The sequence below is a fragment of the Diplotaxodon limnothrissa genome, linkage group LG23, assembly GCF_057381915.1.
Source record: "Diplotaxodon limnothrissa isolate DT_005_m linkage group LG23, D_limnothrissa_male_GT1.1, whole genome shotgun sequence".
NCBI lineage: Eukaryota > Metazoa > Chordata > Actinopteri > Cichliformes > Cichlidae > Diplotaxodon > Diplotaxodon limnothrissa.
Window position 1 is genome coordinate 22,041,083 of NC_140617.1, and position 25,408 is coordinate 22,066,490.

The following is a 25,408-nucleotide window of genomic DNA, read 5'->3' on the forward strand; positions in this document are numbered from 1 at the left end:
CTGTCACTTCAGAGGTAAAAAGGCTGAAGTTCATCGGCTGATTATCTTCAAAGAAGAAATAAAAGTTTAGAATTGTATTTATTGTATTCTGAAAAAGCATGGTGTACATATTAAAAAATATTTTCTGAAATCCTGATTTTGATATTTAAGAAAAGGTGAATGAAAATAATAAAATATTAACATGTTTCCTCAAACGTGTGTACAGTATATGCTTTAATGTCTGTGCCTTTGAACACTGAAAGCAAAAGAAAAGGAGAGTTTCTATTTTGTTATGTTGTAATCTTTTTTTCAACTTGAAAACAGTTTAACAAAAACTCAACTGACTCGACTCGGCTTACTGGATTAATTTGCAGCTTCTAACTGTATATCATGATCATGATCAGCAGCTGCAGTTTTCTCAGTTATGTTTTTTATGACTTCTTTTCTGTGTCCGCTGAAAGGTTGAGATGATTCTGTATATGGTCCAGTTTCCACATGGTAAACTATCAGACTGACTGATTGACAGGACAGATGATCAGAGGTTTAATTTTTTTACCACAACTGTTCTCATCATCATTATCAACATTAACTTTGGGACAGAACAATGGGTAGAGTTTCTCAGTGAAGGACCAGCCAGTAAAGGAGTAGATCACATCTACATCATCTACATCATAAAAGGAGACCAGACCCTCCTCATAATCCACAAACACCCCCACCTTCTCAGAACCACGCTGAAGAGAGAGTGGGACTGTGGGATCTTCAAGAGCTCCACAAATGTTTTCATATGCTCCTACTGTCCAGAGACCATTCGCAGGACTCGGTGTGATGACTTCCTTCCTGTTGACTGACTCTCTGACCACTCCTAAAACCCAGTCAGGCTTTTCTTTAACCTGAACCTCAAAGTACAATCTGCCTGAAGAGAAACTCTGCTTTCCTAAAACAAGACGCTCCACAGAAAATCTCTCTGGGTTGTCTGGAAGATCATTCTCCTCTTCACCACAGTGTACTTGTTTTCCATCATCAGACAGGATGAGATAAGGATGTGCTGTATCAGGATCAAGAGTCACATCCACTGCATACTGCTGGACCCTCTTCAGCTCAGCCTCAAACAGCTTCTTCATGTCTTTACTGAGAGTCTCCTTCAGCCGACCCACAGCTCTCACCACAGTCCCCTCATATGATGGTGGATGGATACTGACCTCTGTCCAGTCCTTGGTGGTTGGAGCAGCTTTCAGGGATGAGAAGCTTTGTAGGAGGTGGAGGTGATCTTTAGAGCGTGAGAGCTGCTCCACCTCAGAGCTTCTCTTCATCAGCTCAGAGATTTCCTGTTCCAGATCTGTGATGAAACCTTCAGCCTGTTTCTCTGTTGTTTCCTGTTTATCTTCAATCTCCTTTATGAGCTCGTTCAGACGTCTGTCAACAGACTCCTTCAGAGCAGTGAAGACCTGAACACCTTCTGCTTTCTCTCTGTCTGCAGCATCTTTACTCATCTTCACTGACTCTTTGATCTCCTGAATCTTCAGTCGTCTCTTCTGGATCATCTGTTGAATTTCAGCCTCAGTCTCCCCCAGTTCTGCTTTCTTTACTTCATATTCTTCTCTCAGAGGAACAAACGCATGAGTCTTGTGGTCAAAAACACAGCAGAGCATGCAGACACATGTCTGATCGGTCTTACAGAACAGCTCCAGAGGTTTATCATGCTTCATACACATCCTGCCTTCCAGGTTCTCCTCAGGATCGATCAGCTGATGTCTTTTCAGCCGTGAAGCTGTCAGGTGAGGCTCCAGGTGAGTCTGACAGTAGGAGGCCAGACACACCAGACAGGACTTCAGGGCCTTCAGTTTGGTTCCAGTGCAGATGTCACAGGGAACTTCTCCTGGTTTGGCAGCTTGTTGCTCTGAGCTGCTGCTGCTGACTTTCTGCTGAGTTTCATGTCTGAACTGAGAAACCATCTCAGAGATGAAAGTGTTGATGTGCAGCTCAGGTCTGACTTCAAATGCCTTTTTACACACAGGACACTGACACCTCTCACTGATATCCCAGTGTTGACTGATGCAGATATTGCAGAAGTTGTGTCCACATGGTGTGGAGACTGGATCAGTGAAGACATTCAGACAGATGGAGCACAGAGACTGATCTTCAGATAAAAGACAGCTGGCAGCAGACATGTCTGCACTGAGTGAGAAAGAAAAGAAAATGTTTTTATTTTAAATTCAGTTTTAATCATATTTAAAGAAGACTTGTTCTGCTTTTTCTTCCTTTCTGTCTTATGTCTCCTTTTCCAGTGCTGGATAGTCAAGATAAACATGATGAAAGTTTGAAATAATAAAGTCAGTGTATGTGAAATTAATCCCTGTGATCCCAAAGTTCACATGTCACACTGCTCTAAATAAAAAGTATCACACTGTTCTTTTAGTCTTAGATCTGTTTGAAGATAGAAATCGAAGGGATGATGTTGAATGTCATCAGTGTGAATGCCCCTGAGAGCTCAAGTTAGTCTCTCTTCTGATTTCTATCCCCAGACCACCGGGCAATGGAGAAAGCTAACCAAGAGGTATAAGCTGCCCTTTGGTGTTTTGCCTCCTTTAACCAGTCCTCCTGAGCTTCAAACTGTCCTGATCAAATACACACATGACTTCCACTGCTCTCTCTACTGGTCTTTCCCCATTAAAGTCTTTACTGGGTTACCAACTACCATAAATCATCTGCTGTCAAAGATAAGATTACTGTTTCCTCACTACAACATCTTGCATGTTGGTAGTTAGGGAGGTCCACATGAGAAGGCCCTCTAAGCAAAATAGGCATCTGGCCAACCACTGGATCCCATCACCAAGATACCGCCCATGTCAGAAAGTCTGACCAAAAAGTCCACAACGTATGTGTCTTTACAATACAAGTCAAAGAAACTCTCACCCCTTAAAATTTAAAACAATGTGAATGAACAAGTTGCTGTGAAAGTGAGTGTCATGAGTTCACTTACCAATGTTTGTAAAGACTCTGCTGTGTTGTTGAGGAAAACCTGATGGATCCAGTTAACCCTGAGATTAGAGATTTAATTGTAAACTTCATTGTCTGTGGAGGATGATCCACATTTAGACTTTTAAACAGTTCAATCATGATCATCTGTACTCACCAGTGTTGGAGAGAAGCTCTGCTGTGCTGATATGAAAGGATCAGTGAGCTCAGTTTAATGTTCCTTTGAAAAGAAACTGATTCCGCTCAAGTGAATTTCTATTGTTACACATGCTTTTAGTTTCATCCTTCATTAACATCCAACTTTCATCAGTGGAATGTCATCCATCTAGAGTTTTGTGTCACATCTTACTACATTTATTTTAATGGTTTATTTAATTCTAATAATTTACAACACACTGTATCGGTTCCCATGGTTCAACAACCAAAGAAACAACAAAGTTTATCAGTTTTCAGCCAATCACAGCTCAAGATTACCAAAGAGTTGTCCAAATAAGAAAACTCATGTTTGTCACAGAAGTGGGTGTAGGGTTGTTTTTGTATTTGATGTTTGATTCCTAAACTGTGAAAGAGGAGAGTTTAAATGTAGACATTTAAAACAGCCTGATCATGGTCACCTGTATAAGCTGTGTTGGACAGAAGCCCTGCTGTGTTGTAGCAAAAGACTCAATGAGTAAAGTTTTAGGTTCTTTTAAAGAGAAATAGATTTTTGCTCAGGTGTATCTCTCACTTTCATTTCTGAATTCTGACGCTGAATTTCTCATCCTTCAGGTTTTCCCCCACCTCTTTCAGCAGGTGAGAGACATTGTTTACCAGTAGACATTCAATTGGAAGTGAAGCTCACTGTAATGTTGTAAATATCTTTAAACTGGTGTTGTAACTGCTTTTTTTTCAGGGTGGGGTAAACTGCACATCATGCATCTTTACTGACTTTAAAAAAAAATAAGAATTGGGTGCACAACTTTGAACTTATTTAGGTTTTTCTCTAAACGTAGTCAAGTTTACATACAGGCTCAAATATAAACATGCACGCCACTAATAAATGTCTCTTCTGGCAAGTTTCCTTTTGATCAGCAAGCTTTTGAACTCTGGCTAGATATTTGCAGAGACTCTCTTTGGTAGAAATGCAAATGCCAAGAGTTTCCTGATATGGACTTAACCCACACATTTTCAAAGAATTTCACAGCAAATCAGCCCCAGAGCATGATTTATGACAGTTCTTAGGTCCAATTGACTTTTCTCACCCAAACATACTCATCATTGTGTCCGAATAATTCCATCTTTGTCTGATCTGACCATAAAAAATTCTCCAGAAGACATTTAGCTTGTCCATGTAGTCAGCTGTAAATTTTAGTCATTGAACATTGGACACTTTTAAAACCCGTCTGAAAACCCAGTTTTAATCCTTGACTTTTAAATCAGAATGAGCTTGTATTACTTTTATTTATCTTATTTCTTACTCAAATCTTCTAATTTTATGATTCTTTTTCTTAACTCTTATCATGTCTCCCTTTGTTTTTATTTCTCTCAATTATCTTAATTGTACACCACCTTGGTCAACGGTTCTTGTTTTAAATGTGCTATATAAATACATTTGACTTTGGTTTGTAATTTTTCAAACTTTACTCTTTCTTGTAATTCACACGCGTGGCCACCAGAGGGCAGAAAAGACTCCAAACACCTGAAACACGACGAGCTTTGAGGTGGTCCAAGCAAAGCGCGATCCCGAAGTATCGCGATACTGGCAGGTTGCAGGGAGCCTTCTGCGACGCTTCCGTAGGCTTTTATTTATTTTTCTCTCGCTGAATTTTACTAAAATGACATTTTTATTTGACAACGTATCAGTTAATAATTGAAGAGATTTTATTTTAGACCCGCAGCGGTGAGCACGGAGCAACATGGAGGTCGCTGAAGGTAAACAACAACAACAGCCAGTGAAATGATGCTGAGTTAGCCTGGTTAGCTTCAGGAGCTAACGTAAATAAAGGCTCCGCAGTGCTGTTTGTGCTGCTGGATCATTTCAGGTGCGAAGTCTGACAAACACAGTGGGGACTCTCGGTGGTGATTGCATTCATGTCAGAGGAGATAGTTGTTGTTGTTCTTCAGGTAAAAGTGAGGAGATCTGCCCTCATCCTGTGATATGAGGCAGGTGAAATGCTTCCCCCCCCCCCTCCTTTTAACTCATCGGGATCTTTGAATTCAGTAAAGGCTGACTGCACCCGGCTCCTCCTCAGTATAAACAGAAATGCATATTATTAAAAACACGTGGATCTTTAATTTAAGCTTTTATTCTTATTTATATGAATGTGTTGAGCAGGTGAAATCTCATTAAACCGATGAGCATGGACATTAACGTTAAATAAACAGTGAGTGTTTACAAATCAAATTAACACTGATGACGTCCTCACTTTCTTCCAGGTGTGAGTGCCGCCACGCCCACGGAGGAGATGAATGGTGCCGGGAACCTGATGGACTTCCTGGATGAGCCTTTCCCCGATGTGAGCACGTACGAGGACTTCCACACCATTGACTGGCTGAGAGAGAAATCCAGGGACACAGACCGCCACCGTAAGGTGTGTGCTTCATCTATTCCTCTCCCTCCTCATTGTGAGGCGTGACACATGACGCGTGAGCTTTTATTTGAAATCCACACAGCAAACCTGTAAGTTGATCCTGTGTTTCTGCAGATCACCAGCAAGAGCAAAGAGTCCCTCTGGGAGCTGATTAAGAGCCTGCTGGACGCCTGGTCGGGATGGGTGGTGATGCTGCTCATCGGCCTCCTCTCAGGTCAGGCTCGCTGTGTCTCTGATCTCCTCCTCCTCTTCGTGCTGCTGGGCTTAAAGTTCCCAGGCTTCATCTATCTAGCTTCCTTTTTACCTTTATTTCTGTTTCTTACTCTGTTGTTGAAGCTGCAGACGTCTCTCTGGATGTCCGAGCGACACCGGAAGAGAAACAGGAGCAATCTGAGAGTGATGAAGGTGTCTCTGAGGTGGAATGACTCCTCCCCTTCTCCTCCACAGGGACGCTGGCCGGCGTGATCGACCTCGCCGTGGACTGGATGACGGACCTGAAGGAGGGTGTGTGCCTCTCGGCGTTCTGGTACAGCCATGAGCAGTGCTGCTGGACCTCCAACGAGACCACGTTTGACGACCGGGACAAGTGCCCACAGTGGCAGAAGTGGGCGGAGCTGATGACAGGCCACGCCGAGGTTGAGTTGCCCGCTTTTAGTGGTTGTGTGTGTTTCTTCAATGAGTGGACAGAGTGATGAGCTAACTCTGTGTTCTCTCAGGGAGCCGGAGCGTACGTGCTGAACTACTTCCTGTACATCCTATGGGCTCTGCTCTTCTCCTTCCTGGCGGTGTCGCTGGTGCGAGTGTTCGCTCCGTATGCCTGCGGGTCGGGAATCCCGGAGGTAACAAACTTTTTCACTGGATAAACAAATTCAATCAGTTGGAGTTGGCTCAGTTCATTTGAGCAGGCTTCTAATGAGGTGTGTTACTTGCAGCAGGTGGCATTAGGCCACGCCCCCATGCAGATACAGGAACTGAAGCCATGACACAGATGGTTTTTAACAGTTTTCCTGTGGGACTTTTTAAATGGAGTCTGATTGCGCTTTCAGCCGTGCGTTCGCTCTCACATGTCTCCGTCTGTTTGCATGTTTTGTGCAGATCAAGACGATCCTCAGCGGCTTCATCATCCGGGGCTACCTGGGGAAGTGGACCCTGCTGATCAAGACAGTCACGCTGGTGCTGGCCGTGTCGTCGGGCCTGAGCCTGGGGAAGGAGGGTCCTCTGGTCCATGTGGCGTGTTGCTGCGGAAACCTCTTCTGCAGCCTTTTCTCCAAGTACAGCAAGAACGAGGGCAAGAGGCGAGAGGTATGCTGCGGAAAAAACACTCCTAACCTTTGACCTTTTAAGGGCAGTAAGATTTCCTCACAGTGTGCACGCTCTCCCCTCGATGAAGGAAAAGTCACGTAGATGTATGTGTGTCTGCCTCCTGCAGGTGCTGTCGGCGGCAGCGGCAGCTGGAGTGTCGGTGGCGTTCGGCGCGCCCATCGGAGGAGTCCTGTTCAGCCTGGAAGAGGTTGGCTATCAGACCGGACACAGAGTATCTGTAGCTCCTCCTCCTCTCTCCTAACGATGTCCTGTGCTTCCTCCTGCAGGTCAGCTACTACTTCCCTCTGAAGACTCTGTGGCGCTCCTTCTTCGCCGCACTGGTCGCAGCCTTCACGCTGCGCTCTATCAACCCATTTGGAAACAGCCGCCTGGTGCTCTTCTATGTGGAGTACCACACGCCGTGGTACATGGCCGAGCTGGTGCCCTTTATCCTGCTTGGCGTCTTCGGCGGCCTCTGGGGGACTCTCTTCATCCGGGCCAACATCGCCTGGTGCCGGCGGAGGAAGACCACACAGCTGGGGAAGTACCCGGTCTTGGAGGTGATCGCCGTGACGGGGATCACTGCCCTTCTGGCTTACCCCAACCCATACACCCGCCGCAGCACCAGCGAGCTTATCTCAGAGCTCTTCAATGACTGTGGCGCGCTCGAGTCGTCGCAGCTCTGCGATTACGTCAACAACCCCAACATGAGCCGGCCGGTGGACGACATCCCGGACCGCCCAGCGGGACCTGGTGTCTACAACGCCCTGTGGCAGCTCACCCTCGCACTCATCTTCAAGATCGTTATCACCATCTTCACCTTCGGCATGAAGGTCAGTGCGAGGAAGACGATGGGCTGGAAGTCGGTGTTTGTTTCCTGTTTCTGTTTCTCTGAGCGGATCTCTTTCCTCCTCAGATCCCCTCGGGTCTCTTCATCCCCAGCATGGCGGTCGGGGCCATCGCCGGGCGGATCGTCGGGATCGCCGTGGAGCAGATGGCCTACCATCACCACGACTGGATCATCTTCAAGAACTGGTGCCGGCCCGGCGCCGACTGCGTCACGCCAGGACTGTACGCCATGGTGGGAGCCGCCGCCTGCCTGGGTGAGTGCACCGTTCACCCATTAGAAGCTTTAAGATGTAGACATGATGAGGCCTTGTGTCAGGCCTGCCTGAAACAAGCTGTTTTAGCTCCTCCCCTTTTAACCCAAGCTTTGTTCTGATTGGCTGCCCCTGGTAAACAGCAGAAACTTCTCACACTGTGAATGGTTGAATTAAGTCTCCTCCTGTGATGAAGCAGCTGTGTTTGTGTTGCTTCAGGCGGTGTAACGAGGATGACCGTCTCGCTGGTGGTCATCATGTTTGAGCTCACCGGCGGCTTGGAGTACATCGTCCCCCTGATGGCCGCTGCTGTCACCAGCAAGTGGGTGGCAGATGCATTCGGTAAGGAGGGCATCTACGAGTCACACATCCTGCTAAACGGCTACCCGTACCTGGACGTGCGGGACGAGTTCACCCACCGCACGCTCGCCACCGACGTGATGCGTCCCCGCAGGAACGACCCACCGCTGGCTGTCCTCACGCAGGACTCCACGACAGTAGAGGATGTGGAGACGCTGATCAAAGACACGGACTACAACGGTTTCCCCGTGGTCGTGTCCAGAGAGTCAGAGAGGCTCATCGGCTTCGTCCAGCGCAGAGACCTCACGCTCGCCATCAGTAAGTCAACCGCAAATGCACGTTAGTCTTTAGTGAATCCGATCGAAAGGTTTCCACTGACTCCTCCCCTCGATCCATCCACAGAGAACGCCCGTCAGAAGCAGGACGGCGTGGTGAGCAGCTCAGTGGTCTACTTCACCGAGGACGCACCGCAGCTGCCGGCGAGCAACCCACAGCCGCTTAAGCTGCGACGCATCCTCAACCTCAGCCCATTCACCGTCACCGACCACACGCCCATGGAGACCGTGGTGGACATCTTCCGCAAGCTTGGTCTGCGCCAGTGTCTGGTCACCAGGAGCGGGTAAGAGCACGCCAAATGCCATCTGCTGTTACAGCCTGAAATATGGAAACGGTTGAAAATTCTCTTTTTTCTTTTTTTTTTCGCCTGTCCCATTTATGTTCTTTTGCCATCAGAATTGTTGTCTAAAGGCAAAGAAAGATGCCCAATGCATTTACTTTACCAAATGGACCATCCTGGCCTTGCCGTATTAGTCTGTTTGATTGACCTTTGTTTTTATTGTTTATTTTATTTTATTTTCACTTGCTACACACGGGACAGACATGACTGGGGGAAAGAAAAACAGCAGGGAAGAGGAACGGTGATGAAAGGCAAAAACCAAAAACAAACAAAACAAACAGACAAAAAATACATATATCAGTCACCTGGATCACCTGTTGAGAAAGAAAAAAGAAAACAAGCAAAAAAAGAGAGCAATATAATAAACAACATCATCGTGATGATCTATGTGAAGATAACAGCAAATACTAAATATTGAGTATTATTGTGCAGCACATAGAATCGACAGCACACAGTGTGCTTTGAGGTAGGAGCCAAAAAGGGTGTACACCTGTGAGCATGAGCGCGCTTGTATTCAAAAGGTGCCTTCATGTAATGATCTGCTAGAGGGTTGAAACGGGGTCAGATTTCATGCACCTACAAAGTCCTGAAAACATAGTTTCACTTTGTTGGTGACAAACTGGATCATTTGCAGTTGTCCTGCCACCAAAAATACTGTGAATACCTTGACTTTAGCAGTGACGTTCATCAGTAAAAACCCTGAAACCGTTTGTAGCTCAGAAGCTGATCTGTATCATTCCTTTAAAATGTCAGAGAAGGATTCTCTCCAGTCTGCAGGAAACAGAGAAGCAGCAGCTTCATGTTTCCTGCTCACCTCTGATGTCATTGGCTGCTCTGTTGGTAAGAGCAGCCAGTATTTCAGGGCTTTATCTAGAATAATAGAGATCGGGTGTTCGGTGCAGTGTTTTCTGTTCTATGTGCCAGTCTTTTTCTAAATATACAGTTTTAAAAAAAAAGATGAGGAAGGTGAAGCTGGGCTGAAGTTTTTAAGGTCATATTTCTGCAGCAGCCGGCTTAGCTTAGATCAAAGAGATCAGCAGCTTTTTCATTAGGTTATTTTAAGGGCAAACGGCTCCCTCTAGTGACTCAATGAGATCATTTGTCTTAATAGTTATGAAGCAAAGTGACATAAATAATTGTTAAAACTCCTAAAACCAATTAATTTATGACTTCTTTAATCGTTATTACATCTTTATTACCTCTGTTACTTATTTTAAAAAAATAAAAATGAAAATAGGTCTCCTATAACCAAGATTTAAATAAACCCAAATGTATTCAGTGTTTACTAGGGATGGGTATTGATAAGATTTTCACGATTCCGGTTCCATTTTCGATTCTGTTTAACGATTCGATTCTTTATCGATTCTCTTATCGATTCTTTTTAAAAAAGGAGAACACTAAGGTCGATTAGCTTAGAACTTTGTTTTTTATCTTCTCTTTGAACAAGATAGAAATTTAGGAGTAGCATGGCCTTACAAACCCAACAGTGAGATCTTAAGAGATGCAGCCTACGGCTCTTCAATGGGGTGTCACAGGGTGCCCAGGAAAAAAAATTGTAAATGTAAAATAATAAAATAAATATTCTTCTGTAGCAATAACAAAGTATAACATAAATTATTCTGTAGCAATTACACAAGAATATCCAGTAATGTCCCTGCCTACAATTAAACACATTACTGAAAATCGGGGGCATCTGCTGTGGCAAATGGGTGCAAGCCTTTTACCACAAACTTAGTCACTGCTGGGTGACATTCGTCTATCCTGGCCTGAAAGGAGACGCTACCGGTAGACTGCAGCGAGAACTGCCAGCATCTGAGCCAGACTGTCTGTCTCATCATGGTCACCTAAATGCACAGTGATGGCAGGTTTTGTAATAAGGCAGATCGCGCTAACATAACATGCACTGTTAGTTGATTATTTACCTGCCGCATTAACGGGAGAGGACGTGCAAACGTTACCGCTGCTGCTGGGTTGAGATTCACGAGTCCGGAGCGGAATTAAAAACACGACATTCATTTAAGGTCATCGGGTGTTTTGTGAGCAAATGCTTTTGCATATTCGTAGTGGTTCCTCCCTTAAATGAAATATCTACTTTTCAAGTATTGCAAGTTGCCCTGTTGTCATCTGTTCTCATAAAGTATAACCAAACTTTTTAGTGTTTGAGCCGCTTAAAGGCGCCATATTTCCTGCCAGGTAAATGACGCTCCGCAACGTGGTGACGTCATTCGGGGCGACTGGAATCGATAAGGGAATCGTTTGCAAAAATGACAAACAATTCCAAGGAACTGAAACAATGGGAACCGGTTCTCAACAAGAACCGGGTTTTGATACCCATCCCTAGTGTTTACTCACTTATATGAGAGGTCAGCTGGTGTTTAGAGGTCAGGACACTTTGTGATCCAGCCCGCAGTGTCCATGCTTTGCTGTTTCTGCCAGGAACAGCAACAGCAAAGGAAGCTGGGTCTTAGACTCAACTTTCTCCTGTAGTTGATTGATCTGTGTGATCAGAGTGGCTGTCAAGCTGATCTGGTTGCAGTTTCAGTTTGTCTCCTCTAATCTGCACATTCTTCCTTTACTCATCACATGGGCAACGACCTCTGACCTTTGTTTGCATCCCTCCTCTGCAGGCGTCTCCTGGGCATCATCACCAAGAAGGACGTTTTGCGTCACATGGCCCAGATGATGAACCAGGATCCAGAGTCCATCATGTTCAACTAGCGTGAGAGGCGGGTTTACTGCCCTGATGGTGTAAATATGTCAAACTGGAAAGATGACGCCACGCTGCTCTGCTACCTGTGAAAAGCCCCTCCCACCTCCCTCAATATCCTCCCACCCCCGCAGTGGCAGGAAGGCTTTAAAACATAGTGAATCCACCTTAACGTCGTTCATTTGCTGCTGCTCGTTCAGTTTAGAGATTCAGATGAAGGGAAACTGCGACTTCAGGGCGGTGTGTGTGTGTATGGAGTGAATCGCAGGGTTAACGATCATCTCTGATCATATTTAAATGAAATTTGGACCTCTGAGGCTCCGTGATGATTGTTTTTATTGATTCATGGTGTAGGTTTTAGAGATGATCTCATTCAGAAGGGTGTCTTTATTCTGCCTAGCTTTCCTCTCTTTTAGAGCTCAAACGGCTCTGTGTTAGATGTGTATATTTAGCCCTAAAACACTCAGACTTTATAAAGATTTATAAAGTTTTAACATATTTGGTGAAGTGCTATTCCCCAAATATCCAGATCCAGACCTGTTGAGTGATCTTCAGGCCCGAAACGTCAACATATTTAGAAAGTTTAGCTCTTCTTTGAATCCAAATTCAACTTTCTCGGTTAAGAAAATGCACTACAAGTATGTATGAAACACACACACTTCTGAATGAGATGATATTCAGTCATAACTGGAAAATGATCATGTGTATCTTTAAATCTGGAGGTGAAATGGGACCAGCTGTGAGGGTCACACACATCTGGAGCTGATTTTATTTGAAGTTGAGGACTTTGTTGCACTTTGTCTTTTTTTGTTGTACGTGTTGCTGCCATATTTATATATTACTCCTGCCTGTGTTCATGCGTCTGGTGGACATGCCAGCTCCCTCAAACACTAAACCTTGTTTGTTTGTTTGTTTGTTTTACTGTAGCATTGGTTGTTCTTCTAATTACCAGCCAATCAGATTCTTTGCACAGAGAGGAAATCACAAAGCTCTCCAACTAAACTCCACCCATGAAAATCAAAAAGCAACCCTGATCTTAGAGGATGGGTGTGCACCTCTGAACCGCTTCCAGTCATCTCAGCTGTTTTCCTCATAGAGACGACCTCCCCTGGACCCTGAATGACCAGCTTTGACCTCGGTACATATCCATAAAGTTGTGGTTTGATGGCCTTTAGAATAGTTTTGGGGTTTTCACGAGTTTATCAGATCAGAGAAGAGCTAAAGGCTTCATCCTGGTTGAATTTCAGTGAGTAACAAGTTAAAATGCTCTGTGGTTGTCATGTTTGACCTGATTGCACAAAGATTTAACATCTAATTTAACACCAAACCAGAAAACTTAAAAAGCAAACAGCATCCATTAGAACAGCTCCCAGAGCAGGCAGCTCAGTGTTTCTTTCCTGCACTGCAGGAGGGGAAAAAAGCTAATTTTCATCATTTTATTTGCTGCTGAGGCATTTAATCCACATTATTTCTTTGGTACTACATTTATATTTGGTATTAATGATCAAAGCTGTAATCTGCAGGAGAGACAGCGGCTGCAGCAAATTTTACCCCTAAAGCAGCTGAAAAGACTCTTTTCTTCTCCTTGTTGAGGAGATGGTTTGAAGACATCTGACATGTTATTTATTTATTCAGTGTTGAAGGTGTTTGTTTTGACTCGTTTAAAGAGAAGATAGTCACTAAAGGACTTTTAGCGAGCTGTGTCCAAATATCAGTGGTGCTGGAAGCGGTCCAGAGCTGCACGAGGAGGCGATGGAAGGAGCTTCGTTTCCTCCTCTAAGTTCCTATTTAACAATATGAAACCTGCTTTAGTTGCTCTAAAGGCTCCCACACATACTCACAGGCCCTAGTTCTAGTTCAAATAAGCTAATCGAGCTCTTTCTTTTAATCACAAACTGGATTTAAAGACAAAGCAAAGGGAAAATGTTGCCAAGTCACTCATAATTAAAGGCCATGTGAGCGACGCTTTGCTTTTCACTCTAGTGAATCATCTAAGAGAAGCTAAGTCAGAGAAACGGTGTGTGTCTGCGTGTGTGAGCCTTTACAGCAGCGGTTTCATACCCACCAGTCTGATGCTGCTTTAACACTTTAAGGTACTGTGAGCTCCCGTTATGTAAACTGACATTAACTAACTGTTACCATGTGAGGATGTGATAATGTGTCCACGAAGGTCATTTTAAAGCTGATCTGAGCGCGCTCAGTGCTCGTTGTGTTTGTGTTGGTGTGGAAAGACACGGGTGCTGCTGACACTCCACACAGACGAGAACCTTTGAGGGAAACTCGTCCGTTTAGTGTTTTCTTTGACAAATGCCAACAGAATGTACCGGAAAGCTCTCTGTGCTGTAAATACTGAACGTTTAGTGTTTGTTAAGTTAGTGCGTTTCAGACAGGATAACATCAACTCCACGTTTTATTTGAATGGTGGGTGGTTATGAGGTAGAAATCACACATCTGCACTTTTGTTTGTGGGCTTTGGAAATAAAGGGACTGAAGAACAAACGAAAACTTTGAACTTAACCTCAGAATAAACTCGACTCCCTTTTTTATTTATTTTTTACTTAGAAGCTTTTAAAAACTCTAATCACACAGAATCAACAGTAATTTAATCAAAACTGGATCCATTTTTTAAAAAATATTAAAAATATTTACTCACTGTTTCACATCAGGGGGATCAGTAAAGCATCCATCTGTTTAAATGAACTGGATTAGTCCACCAGATGGCGCTGGTCGTTCAGACCTCCTGACAAGCCTGTCTGTTTCCTGCCACAGTCCAAACACGTCCACATTAGCTTCACCTAATTTAAGTGTGGTTATTTCTCTGACTTCACCTGTCGCCGTGGGATACGCTCCAGCCCCTCTGTGACCTTACAAAATAGATACAATCGATCAAAACAGACAGTCTGCTCTGAAGTGAGAAGCATTAACTCCTTTCTTAAAGATCATCAAACATTAAAAGCAGCCTGAATCCAAACAACGCCATAAAAACTGTAAGATTAACACCACACATTTGTATTTATTAAGATTTCTGATGCAACACAGCCAGTAATCTTTCAAGAAAGAGTCAACAATTTGTGGACTGGACACTTCCTCCTCTTTGGTGGCTCTCTCCATCTCCAACTCTGTAATAAAAACTCTTCCTCTGCACTGTGTTAGAGTTTTTCTGTTTGCTTGTTTTTTTCATTTGGATCTTGCTTTTATTATCTTTAATTATCTCTTATGCAAACAGAACTGTCTGAGCACATTAATATCTTTACATATTAAACGTTTCATTCGGTGTTTCAATACCAACTTTTTGATCTGCACAAAACTGCTTCTGCATCAAAGCAGTAAGATTAACATGGTGCAGTTTATTAGAGCCAAACTTAAAGCTGCTGCTTTTACCTTGTGTCATTACTATTCACAGTTAAAACGTGTTTTCTCTGTAGCTATGAACAGCTGAACTCGTGCTTTTGTTGTACCGCGGACAGAGGTGACAGCACAGCGGTGGTTCTCCAGAGCCAAGATGGTCTGAGCATTGCATTTGAGATAAATCCACATTAACCACAGGGAGACACATCCCGATGTTAAGACCGCCATGTTTATAAACCTGACCGTGTAGACTTCCTTTGAACTTCCTGTATGTGGTCCATGATGTGGACATCAGCTGTGTTTGTCAGTAATAGCCCTACACAAAGCTACACTTTAAAAGATACATAACTGCAATATTATTTCCATTTCAGGCTTTTTTATGTGTTTGATTTTAGAGTCCACAGACGCACCAACAGCAGTTTTTATATAAAAACACCAACTTCTCCTGAATTTAATTGATGTTTATGTTTCTGAGGTAAAGGTGTTTCCCTCCTGGTTTTCCAGCCATCTGGGTGACACAGAGACAGTACTTCTCAAACAGGAAATTCTGCAGCTCCATGTGGAATTCCGTCAGGAAGTCCAGGTCGGTGTACATGACCTGGAGCAGCACCAGCATCTCCGCCTCTCCCCACTGCCTGTCAGCAGCAGCACAGTATATGTGTGTGAGAGTGTGTTTTATGTGGGTTGGCACTGACCGGTTGTCAATGATGGGAGTCTTTTGTTTTTTTTAGATATTCTCACACTTCTTCCATCACCTGCAGGGACATACAGCAACAGAGACTCAGTGCTGCCCCCAAAGGCAAAATAAAGCAACTACATGTTTATAAAAACCTGTTATATCCTCAGTCTGACTGATATTTATGTTGTTATTACATAAACAGCTCTTTAATTTGCAGTTACATGTGTGGTGTTGGAGTCTTTATCTGGCAGCACACTCAGAAACTGGCCACAAATGAACTAATAATACAAGTGAAACTTGTTGTTATGATACTTTAATAACGTTTTTATATTATGACAAAAATATGACAATAATGACACATTAAGTCATAACCTTGAGCATTTGTATTACATCGCTGGATACAAATTAAAAAAAGAGTGAGCAAGTCATAATTATGATATTTAGGCTCATTATTGTCTGATATGAGGCATTAAGTCATTGTTAATTATTAATTAGAAGATGCTAAATCCTAATTTTAAGATATGATGAAGGCATCGCTTCTTATAAGTATATGAGGTCCAAATATCAAAAGAAAGACATTCATGAGTATGACAATAAAGTTCATTATCATACTAAAGTCATCTCTTATGAGACACTAAATGATTGTTATGAGAATTTCCATCAAACCTGTGAGATACTAACTTGTAATTAAGAGATAATAAGTCATAATTATGCTTACTCACATTGTTATTGGTGACAGTCTTCCAAAGGGATTTATTATTAAAGGTTTAGCTACTAAATCTTAAAGGATGGTGAAGTAAAACGTTCCTTCACTGTTTATTGTAATGAGTGAACTATCCAGCTTGTTCCACAGTATTTTAGTTTCACTTTGGTGTTATTTTTCCCTGATGTGAAGACTTATCCCTGATAGGGCCCTGGCTGTCACATGGCTTATTCATGACTCTCTTGAGATGGACGAGGCTCTTTTAACCACATAGAGGTCAGACCCTCACTCTGAAGCTGCAGGGGCGTTCATGAAACACGGAAACTTACTTACTTACATCATTCCTGATTTCTTAGTTTTTGTGTATTTGTCATGCTTACATGTTCCAGATCATCAAACACATTTAACACTAGACAAAGATAACACAAGTAAATACAAAATTATTTCTTCACTGAGTGAAAAATGCTATCCAAACCTACCTGCCCCTGTGTGAAAAAGTGATTGCCCTATAAACCTCATTAATGGTTCTTGTGTGACTTGGTAGCAATCAAGTGTTTGCGATAACTAGCAATGAGTCATCACTGTGGAGGATCTTCAAGATCAGCTTTTGTCTCATCAGTCCACAGAGTATTTTTGCCCAGTCTCTTTCTTATTGTTGAATCATGAACTCTGACCTTAACTGAGACAAGTGAGCCCTGCAGTTCTGTAGATGTTGTTCTGGGTTCTGCTGTGACCTCCTGGATGAGTCATCAGTGCACTCTTGGAGTAATTTTGGTTACCCGGTCACTCCTGGGAAGGTTCACAACTCTTTCAAGTTTACTCCGTTTGTGTAAAATGGCTCTTTATTTGGTTCACTGCACTCCTGAAGCCTTACAAATGGCTTTTTAACACTTTTCCAGACTGATAGATGCCAGTGACTTTGTTTCTCAGCTGTTTCTGTAGCTGTTTCAACTCTTTTAGCCTGCCTCATTTTGTCATACATGTTCTGTTTTAATTCAAATTGAACTCAGTTTTCCAAAAATGTGGTTAATCACAGCTAATTTGCAGTGAATTTCTTTTTCACACACGGCCAGATATGGCTTTCCCCCCCTAATAAATAAAATCATCATTTCAAAACTGCATTTTATATTTAGTTGGCTTATCTTTTAAAAAGAATATATTAAAATTTGCTTGATGATCTGAAACATGCAAGTGTGACAAATATGCCAAACAAATCTAAGAAATCAGCACATATACAGCCCTTACGTTCACAGTGCGCATAGTGACTTCTTCTGAGACTTTTAGACAACCGGATCAAAATGCAGGCCCTGTCTCTAACCTTTGAGATCTGCAACAAGCAGTGGTCTCCAAACTCAGTTCTCTCTAACTTCTCATTCACCATAAAAATAAATAAATAATTTTTGTTGTCATCTCGGAGCCAAGTTGGGCCCGGATGACACCTCTTGACTCTGACAGGCACACCTTGAATTTTTAAAAGGGGTCACCTGAGGCTGACGGGAGAGCCCTCCCAACCATGTACGCCCTCCTCCGGCTGTAGTTGCGCGCTTCTGCCGGGAGGTGTCGCGACTATGCGGCTTCACTCGACTCGCTGCAGGACTCTACGGCGTCTGGCAGGGGTCATGATTTGATTTACTACGGCAAATAATAATCTTCCCCTTTTTCATTAGCAGCGGGCAGCTCGTCAGTTAGAGAGGTGAGAGGTTAGAAGCGCAGAGATGGCGTGAGCTGCCAGAAGATTAAGATTTCACCAGCGAGGAAGTGATCGCCGAGCCCCACGGAGGAAAGTAACGGTAGTTTGTGGCCGGAGGCAGCATCGCCACTTCTGACTTTTTTCCCTGGGAACGAGTCAGTCCATCCGGTGAGTGGATTTACAGCCGGTCGCTGAATTAATAACTAGTTAATTAAGCCACCAGGAGTCCGAGAGACAGGTTAGAGGCGTTCACGGCTCTCCTGCGGGGAGAACAGGGTTGAATTTCCCCGCATAGCTAGCACCAGCTCGGCTGTATTTTTGGATAGAAAGCAGGCTATCAGCGAGCTAGCAGCTGAAGCTAACAGCTCAGTTAAACTGTCCTGACACCTAACTTAATGGTCACCTGTGTTAGCGCCCCTTAACGGCCCGTTAGCTGAAAGCACAGAGGCACTGCTAAGACCACGCTAGGATCTGGAGGTCAGCAGGCTGGAGTCTTTTAATCTGGAGGTGATAGTTGTGGAAACTTGGCTCTAATTCTCGCCTTTTTTGTTCTCCCCCTCATTAAATCACAGCAAAGCTGTGCAGGAGAATGAAGCCCAATGCCGGGCACAGCCCTCCGCAGCAGGACAGCCTGGAGCTCTCTCCTTCTTCCACATTAGCTGCCTCCTAAGCACAAGCGCCGTGTACGAATCCTGCTGCAGGTCCTGCCAACTGTAACACCTCTGCTGGACCACAGGTGAGGAGGAGCGAGGAGGGAAAACAAGACCACCTGGGGGAGTCTGCTTCCTGCAGCCATGGAGGAGGAGGTGGAGGCGGTGAGCATGGAGTACCTGCTGGAGCAGGTGACGCAGAAGGACCTGGGGAAGAGGCTCCAGGTGGGCCAGGAGGTCATGGAGCTGATCCTGGATGAGGAGAGGTCCCCGGAGCTGGAGCAGGACCAGAGCATGCTGGACAGGATGGTGGACTGCGTGGCCAGCTCCTGGGTCAATTCCAGCAACTTCAAGGTGAGCAGAGCAGCAGCAGCTGGAGGGTGAGATGGGGTAAAAAGAAAAAAAAGATCCCAGTCCTCACATCTGTCAGCGTGCTTGTGAATACAGCACTTCAGCCTCAGCTGTTGCAGTACAGAGGGAGTGGTGCTTTTATTTAGTTGTGAAACTCGGCTGGAGAAGTGCCCTTAATTTAGAGTGTTGGCTGGGTGTGTTAACTGTAACACACCATTTCATTAGGTTTCTCATCCCTCACTGAGTGTCTTTAATAAAAGAAGAGCTGAATGGCTGGTCGTTTTGGGAAGGAAACACTCAGTTTAAGTCACGATGAGAGCCACTGTATTCCTTCTGAGAAGGTGGGGAATTCCTGAGCTGTGGAAACCAAAAATATTAAAACCGACCTGTAATAACATGGCTTTAAACAGCTCGATAAAATAGAGAATTGGCCAAACAAAGCCCCACTAAATACAAGTGTGGTGTTTATTGTGTTATCTTTACCCTCCAGATGTGTTGTAATGTTTGGCTTCCTGTTGACAAATGACACATCTTTGTAATGTCAGCTGATGTCCTGAGAAATGACTGAAGTTAAGAGTTGAATTTCTGGTTATTTTAGGACCAGGATAAGTTATTAACAACTTAGTGATATGCAAAAGTCTTCTTGGGGTAAGCTTTGAAAATGATGGTGAAAGCCTGCTGAGCAGTTTTCAGTGCTTCTTGGTTTCAGATTGTGTTAGTGTACGGTGCCATTTGAAGGAGATCTAACCATCCTTTCTGTTAAATAGAAGAAAATAGAGTCCAGAATTCTGATTTCTTTTATTGTCGTTTTTTAAGGTGGTACTTTAAGTCTTCCTGCCTCTTATTTCCCACCTCGTTTGTGTGTTTGAGCCTGAAACCGCTCGATGCTAATTACCGCAGCTCCTCGTGGAGCGCTGCTCTGTCTGAGAGCTGATGAATAACCCACCAGCCTGTTTACCTTCAGCTGCAGTCAGCCCGGTTCCCCGTGCTGCTCGATTAGCATGCTGTACATGGACGTTTGCTGCCGCCGCCGCTGGTGCTGGTTAATCAATAGAGATGGGAGTAGTGCACAGTAATGTAGAGCTGCTTTAGGCTGATGATGTCACTTTTTAATGCAACGGTGCCAGAGAGGACAAATCAGAGTCGTGCTGACTCCACAAATATGCAAAATAAAACAAAAACAACCATCTGCTCTTTAAGTTTGTGTAGTTTAAACAAACGAAACTGTCAATGAACCCTCGTGTTTCACGCCGGTCAGATAGAAAGGTAAATGTGCCAGACTTAGCCAAACAGATGCTGAATAAAAGCACATAATTGATTAATCATAGAGCATCTAAGGACAGTTACAGAGCTCCTGACCCTGATGATGGATTTACTCAACTGTTACCATTTTTCACCAGCTCTGCTTCTTATACAAACTACATGTAGCTACCCAGTTCTTTTCTAATATTACTTATTAAAAATGCCTTAAAACTCAAAGCCAGACTGTGGGAACAAACCGTCCAACATATCTGAGGCTTCTGTAATGTCTCTCAGGTTTCCTTCACATATGTTCTTCTCATGGTCGTATTTTTGTTGGGTTCAGTTAAGTTCACTTTTATTTATATAGCAGCAATTCACAGCAACATTCAGTTAAAGACCGTATACTAACACAACGAAAACCCCAATAATCAAACGGCCCCCCTATGAACAAACATTTGGCGACAGTGGGAAGGAAAAACTCTCTTTTAACAGTACGACTAGTTGGAGTTGAGGGGAGGAAGTCAGGACAAATTTATGGATTTGTTTCTGATATAGGTAGAGTCTGTGTTACCTGATTTAATAGAAGGTTTTTTCCTGTCTGATAGACAAAAAAAACAAAACAAACGGTGTTAATATTCAGTGAATGAAACCCCCAATGGTAAAAATGCTTTGGTGGAAGACCAGATGGTTTGTTTTTTTTATAAACATCTGTTTTACAAAATAGATGTTTGCACCATTGTCTACCAAAGGAAACCCTCTGATGTGAATCACAGCTCCTGAACGGCTGCTGAACTTTTAGTCTTATTAACTAAAATGCCGGATTTTTCACTGGAGTCTGGTGTGGCATCATTTCACTCAGTAGTAAGAGCAGCAGACACATACGGACCAATCGTATCGCTGCATCCCGCGCTGCCCTGGAAACACAGCCTCCTGTCCGTCCTGGTGATGTCTGTGGGGCCGTAACGAGGACGGCGAGGCTCCCAGGCGAGCACGGCAGAGGCAAGCTTAATTTACCAGCACCCATTAGCCCAGTTTCCTGCTCTGTGTGAGCGAGCCAGCAGGTCTGACAGAGACTCAGCTTCCAGCCAGTCGCTGCCGTTAACAGGGCACTAAAACCTTCCAGCGCTGAGTGTGAAGGATGGAGGAGGGCTCTTTCACAAGCTGTTAGGATAATGGCTCGTGTTAATCGATCACAGGCCTCTGATGTAAATTAAAAGGCTGTCCAGCCAGCTGTAAATACAGGCTGCTTATGGGCAGCCTCTTATGGCAAAAGTGAAGTGCTTAAACATGAGGGAGGGATTTAAGATGATATGAATAATGGACACATGTTTAGATTCATCTCCACATTGATTTCTTCCTCTCTTTAGTGGATCAAATGTCAGAAACACTCATTTTATTTGTAGTAGTCGAATTATTCAAATGTCACCACAAAATCCAAAGATATTCACTTTATCATCATGTCGAAAAGCAGCAATTCTCCTTCTTCACATACTCATGTCCAGATGTTTTTGGGTGATCTAAAGGTTAAAGGTCATATTTTGGACTACATATCTGCTCTTTGTGATATGATATGGAGCTGAGAGTAGAAAACACTGTGATAAACTGAGTGTTCAGAGCAGTCTGAAACCTGAGCTTTAGCTTCTCTGGGATTGCGTTTACATATTTGAAGTGTTGGCAATGTTTAATATGAATCCCCACTTCTTATTCGGGAGACATGTGACAGTAAGTAAGAAAAATTTAAACAGATCCCTGTAAACCTGAAAGTGTTTTTCTTAATCCAGATTATTCCCACTCAGAATGAACCACAAATCTCCATCAGTCTGCATACGGTTATAAAAGTGAGTCTATAATACCTTAGTTATAAGATGTCAAAGCATTTTCCTCATATTTCACAATTAATTCATTGCACAATTAATAAACAAAGGTGTATTTTATGTAAGTGAGACCTACCCCAAAATAAGTGACCTCAGTGGCTTTCCTTTAGTGGACACCAACAGATTTCATATGCAGGAAAAAAAACTGTTATCAGTTAATCATTTGAGTCACTTCTAACATCATGATGTATTTAATATTTTTTGTCAGAATCAGTGAAAATACCCATCTTTTACTCTTTTATAGATACACAGTCGATTTATTAGTAAGCAAACAATCATTAGTTGAAATAACAAAACAAAACCACAGCTAATATGAAAATTTGGGTTATTATCTAAAAAGTGTGACTTAATAATGCAAAATTTCAAGTTATTTTCTCCAAAGTTTGAGTCAGTAACATGAAATTTTGAGACAATAATTGGTTTAATAATTTTATATAATTTTTTTATATATAAATATATAATTTTGTTTGTTTGTTTTAAATTATATAAAATTTAAAAGACGCTCAGTGAATATCACTCCAAGTATATAAGAGCTTACAGGTAAATATGTAACACATTTGAGTATGAATATATAAAAACGAAGTATCTTCATAAATTTAAATAAAGTCCTTGGAAGAAGAATGGCGTTGTTATACAATGAAAATAGATTGTAATTAACTCATTCAAATATCTACGTCAGTGTCGTTCCGCTCTCCGTCCAGCAGATGGCACCATAGCGGAGGCGGTCGTTTTATTTCAGTCACCCTTATATTAGTCACGCTGAATCGCTCTCTGTTGTTGAGAGTTTCCAAAAATTGCACCGTGGTCTGAACTCGCGGTTCAGGTGGTGCGTATGTGTTGATATGGTGTCAGCAGGGAAGCTCTCACTACGCGTTCATTGAGTTTCCCAAACCACCCCATGACAAGGAAAGTCATGTTCTCTTCCCCGGAAGCGCTGATAGTAAGATCTACACAGTGGCTACACTCACGGTTCACAATCAGGTCAACGCTTCAGCGCACAGGACCGCAGTTCACACTGTTAGCTCACATCACAGATACACCAGCAGCCTTTATTCGGCCTTTTTCTACCTTTTTAGAGCTGAAACCGCTGCTTTCTGTGTTACCCATAAGCCTTTGCGGCTCATATTCAAATACTGTGCTGCTGCGGCGCTGTGGAGCTGCCGGCGCTGAAGGAGGAGTCACTGTGGATCAGTTTAACCGCCCGTGTGATGGTGTGTGTGTTTCAGGTGGTTTTACTGGGGATGGATATCCTGTCGGCTCTGGTGAGCCGGCTGCAGGAGAGATTCAGGACACAGGTTGGAACTGGTGAGCCTCTCCTCGTTATTTACTGCACACATAATAACAGTACAACAACATGAGCTTCAGCTTACTTTTAAAAATGACTTTAACCTGTTTTTGTTAGTTTTAGATAGATGTATTTATACTAAAATAAGACTTTGTGCATTAAAAAAATCTGTTATTTTCTTAAATATTTAGAAATGTTACAAAATGTATATAAATATGTATTTTTTACATTTTTCCCAAATTAAAAATATTTAATTTACATTTTGATGCACCTTGAGTGTCTTTTATTTTATGTTTTCATTGCAAATCTCTACATGTGCGTATTAAATGTAATTTATATTATTATTTAAGGTTAATGTTACTTTATTGTTTTTCATAGGAGGAAATGGCTGGAATGATAGTTACATATACTAAAATATCAAACACTGCAATTATAAAAAACACACTTAAAAATGAAAGAACTGTGTTTTCTTACATTTACACGATGGTGTGTGATAGAAGGACACCAGCAAGAGGGTTTATAAAGTGATAGTGAGACCTGTTAGAGAGAAAAGAGCCTGCTACTCACATTAAACACACAACAGTTTGAATCAGTAAAAGAGAAAACACTGCAAACAGTTAAAAACAGTTTACAGGAACCAGCTTCTCAGACTGACTGTTAGAGCCAAATGTGTGACCTTATTTCTAGTAGAGGGGTTTGTGTCCATCATCATGTCTTCTCCTGTGTTTAACTGGTTCTTTTGTAGTTTTAGTATTTAAAGGCTGAGCATCATGAACACGTGTCATGTTTGTCTAATTGTGTCTTTCTGAATACAGACTATTTTTTAAAGGCTTTGAGTTCAGCAGAATTAGTTTTTAACTAGTTTTCTCACACATCGTGCTCACCTCTACAAAAATTATTTGAAACTTTAAGCCAAACTCTGTGATACAGTGTGGCCAAACACGCGTTTTATGTTATTTTTGAAGTGTTGTGAGGAAGTACTTTTGATTTCAAATGTATTTATTTGTCTGCATTAGACAGTTCCTCCCATTCCTCACTGTTACTATGATAAAACCACCGATACAGGAAGGATTTCATTCATGTGGCTCACAGATTTTAATCCCATTTTACTCTGTGCTCCTCTTATTTAAACTTTAATAATCCTCCGTAGACTTAATGTTTATATCACAGCCATTATTTTCAGTCTTTCACTTAACTTACTGTCTGTGCTTGTATGGAAGTAATGGAAGTCATCTCTATAATCAGATGACACGAGTGCAGCAATAAGAAAATTGATTCAGTTCTCAGAGTTCACACCCCACAGTTTCAGCTTCAACAGATGATTTTATTTTCCTGACCAAAGCTTAGATTCTCTCTATATTTCTCCTAGTTTGAGAAACACTGCGTTAATATCCAAACATGGAGGTTTTTGCTTTCTTTGTGATATCACTGCAGGCTGTAAACACCAACTCTCGCTTCCTGTTTCAGTCCTGCCCAGTCTTATCGATCGACTGGGAGACGCCAAGGATCAAGTCCGAGAGCAGGACCAGGCACTTCTGCTGAAGATCATGGACCAGGCTGCAAACCCACAGGTACACTCACTCTTCATCTTATCTCCTTTTTCACACCTTTGGTCACAGGAGATCCACCTTAGCAGAAATATGTTCAATTACCATCAACATTTGTTGAATTTAAGTGCATCTCGGGAGCTGATATTTCATTCAAACAACTGTTTTGCACGATATAATAACCTCATGGTGGTGCTGACCTATAACATCTGGTGTCATAACTCTGCAAACTACAGGGAAAAAAGACGGCACAGGAGAAATTTTGCCATCAGGCATTTAAATTCAAATTTAAACTCACAGAAAAGTAAATTAGTCTAACACTCACATTTCCACCTGCATGTTTGGATTTATCCACCACTGTGTCGTCCTCCAACAGAGCGTCACCATAACGTTACAGGTGACATGTTAATGTCTCTCTGTCTTCTCCCT

At 42.8% G+C, this 25,408-nt stretch overlaps 3 protein-coding genes and 1 non-coding gene across 5 annotated transcripts in view; 2 read left to right on the top strand and 2 right to left on the bottom strand.

The window, feature by feature from the left end:
• Nucleotides 1-485: 485 nt before the first annotated feature.
• Nucleotides 486-2,147, bottom strand: LOC146608005 (E3 ubiquitin-protein ligase TRIM39-like). The gene has a single exon (XM_085348144.1). The coding sequence runs from the start codon at nt 2,145-2,147 to the stop codon at nt 486-488; it is 1,662 nt and encodes a 553-aa protein (XP_085204270.1).
• A 2,538-nt stretch (nt 2,148-4,685) lies between these two features.
• Nucleotides 4,686-14,752, top strand: clcn4 (Cl-/H+ antiporter 4). 2 transcript variants are annotated; one of them, XM_085347789.1, is made up of 13 exons: nt 4,686-4,728; nt 4,825-4,866; nt 5,371-5,525; nt 5,640-5,739; nt 5,973-6,160; nt 6,242-6,364; nt 6,621-6,827; nt 6,955-7,035; nt 7,115-7,660; nt 7,744-7,930; nt 8,147-8,545; nt 8,630-8,846; nt 11,531-14,752. In XM_085347789.1, exons 2-13 carry the CDS (start codon nt 4,851-4,853, stop codon nt 11,619-11,621), a joined length of 2,310 nt encoding a protein of 769 aa, XP_085203915.1. In that variant the 5' UTR covers nt 4,686-4,728; nt 4,825-4,850; the 3' UTR covers nt 11,622-14,752. The 2 variants fall into 2 exon arrangements, with proteins under 2 accessions (XP_085203915.1, XP_085203914.1); XM_085347788.1 differs by having other exon boundaries at nt 4,700-4,866.
• Nucleotides 14,753-17,960: 3,208 nt separating this feature from the next.
• Nucleotides 17,961-25,408, top strand: part of LOC146608007 (CLIP-associating protein 1-A-like) — a 53,219-nt gene continuing 45,771 nt past the window's right edge. The window contains exons 1-4 of the mRNA XM_085348083.1: nt 17,961-18,198; nt 18,603-19,034; nt 23,374-23,452; nt 24,900-25,003. Coding sequence (XP_085204209.1) covers nt 18,825-19,034; nt 23,374-23,452; nt 24,900-25,003 — 393 coding nt within the window. The 5' untranslated portion in view covers nt 17,961-18,198; nt 18,603-18,824. The remainder of the gene's footprint in view (nt 18,199-18,602; nt 19,035-23,373; nt 23,453-24,899; nt 25,004-25,408) is intronic.
• Nucleotides 22,931-23,059, bottom strand: LOC146608008 (U4atac minor spliceosomal RNA). Its single transcript, XR_014905227.1, has one exon. It is a non-coding gene; the product is annotated as a U4atac minor spliceosomal RNA (small nuclear RNA).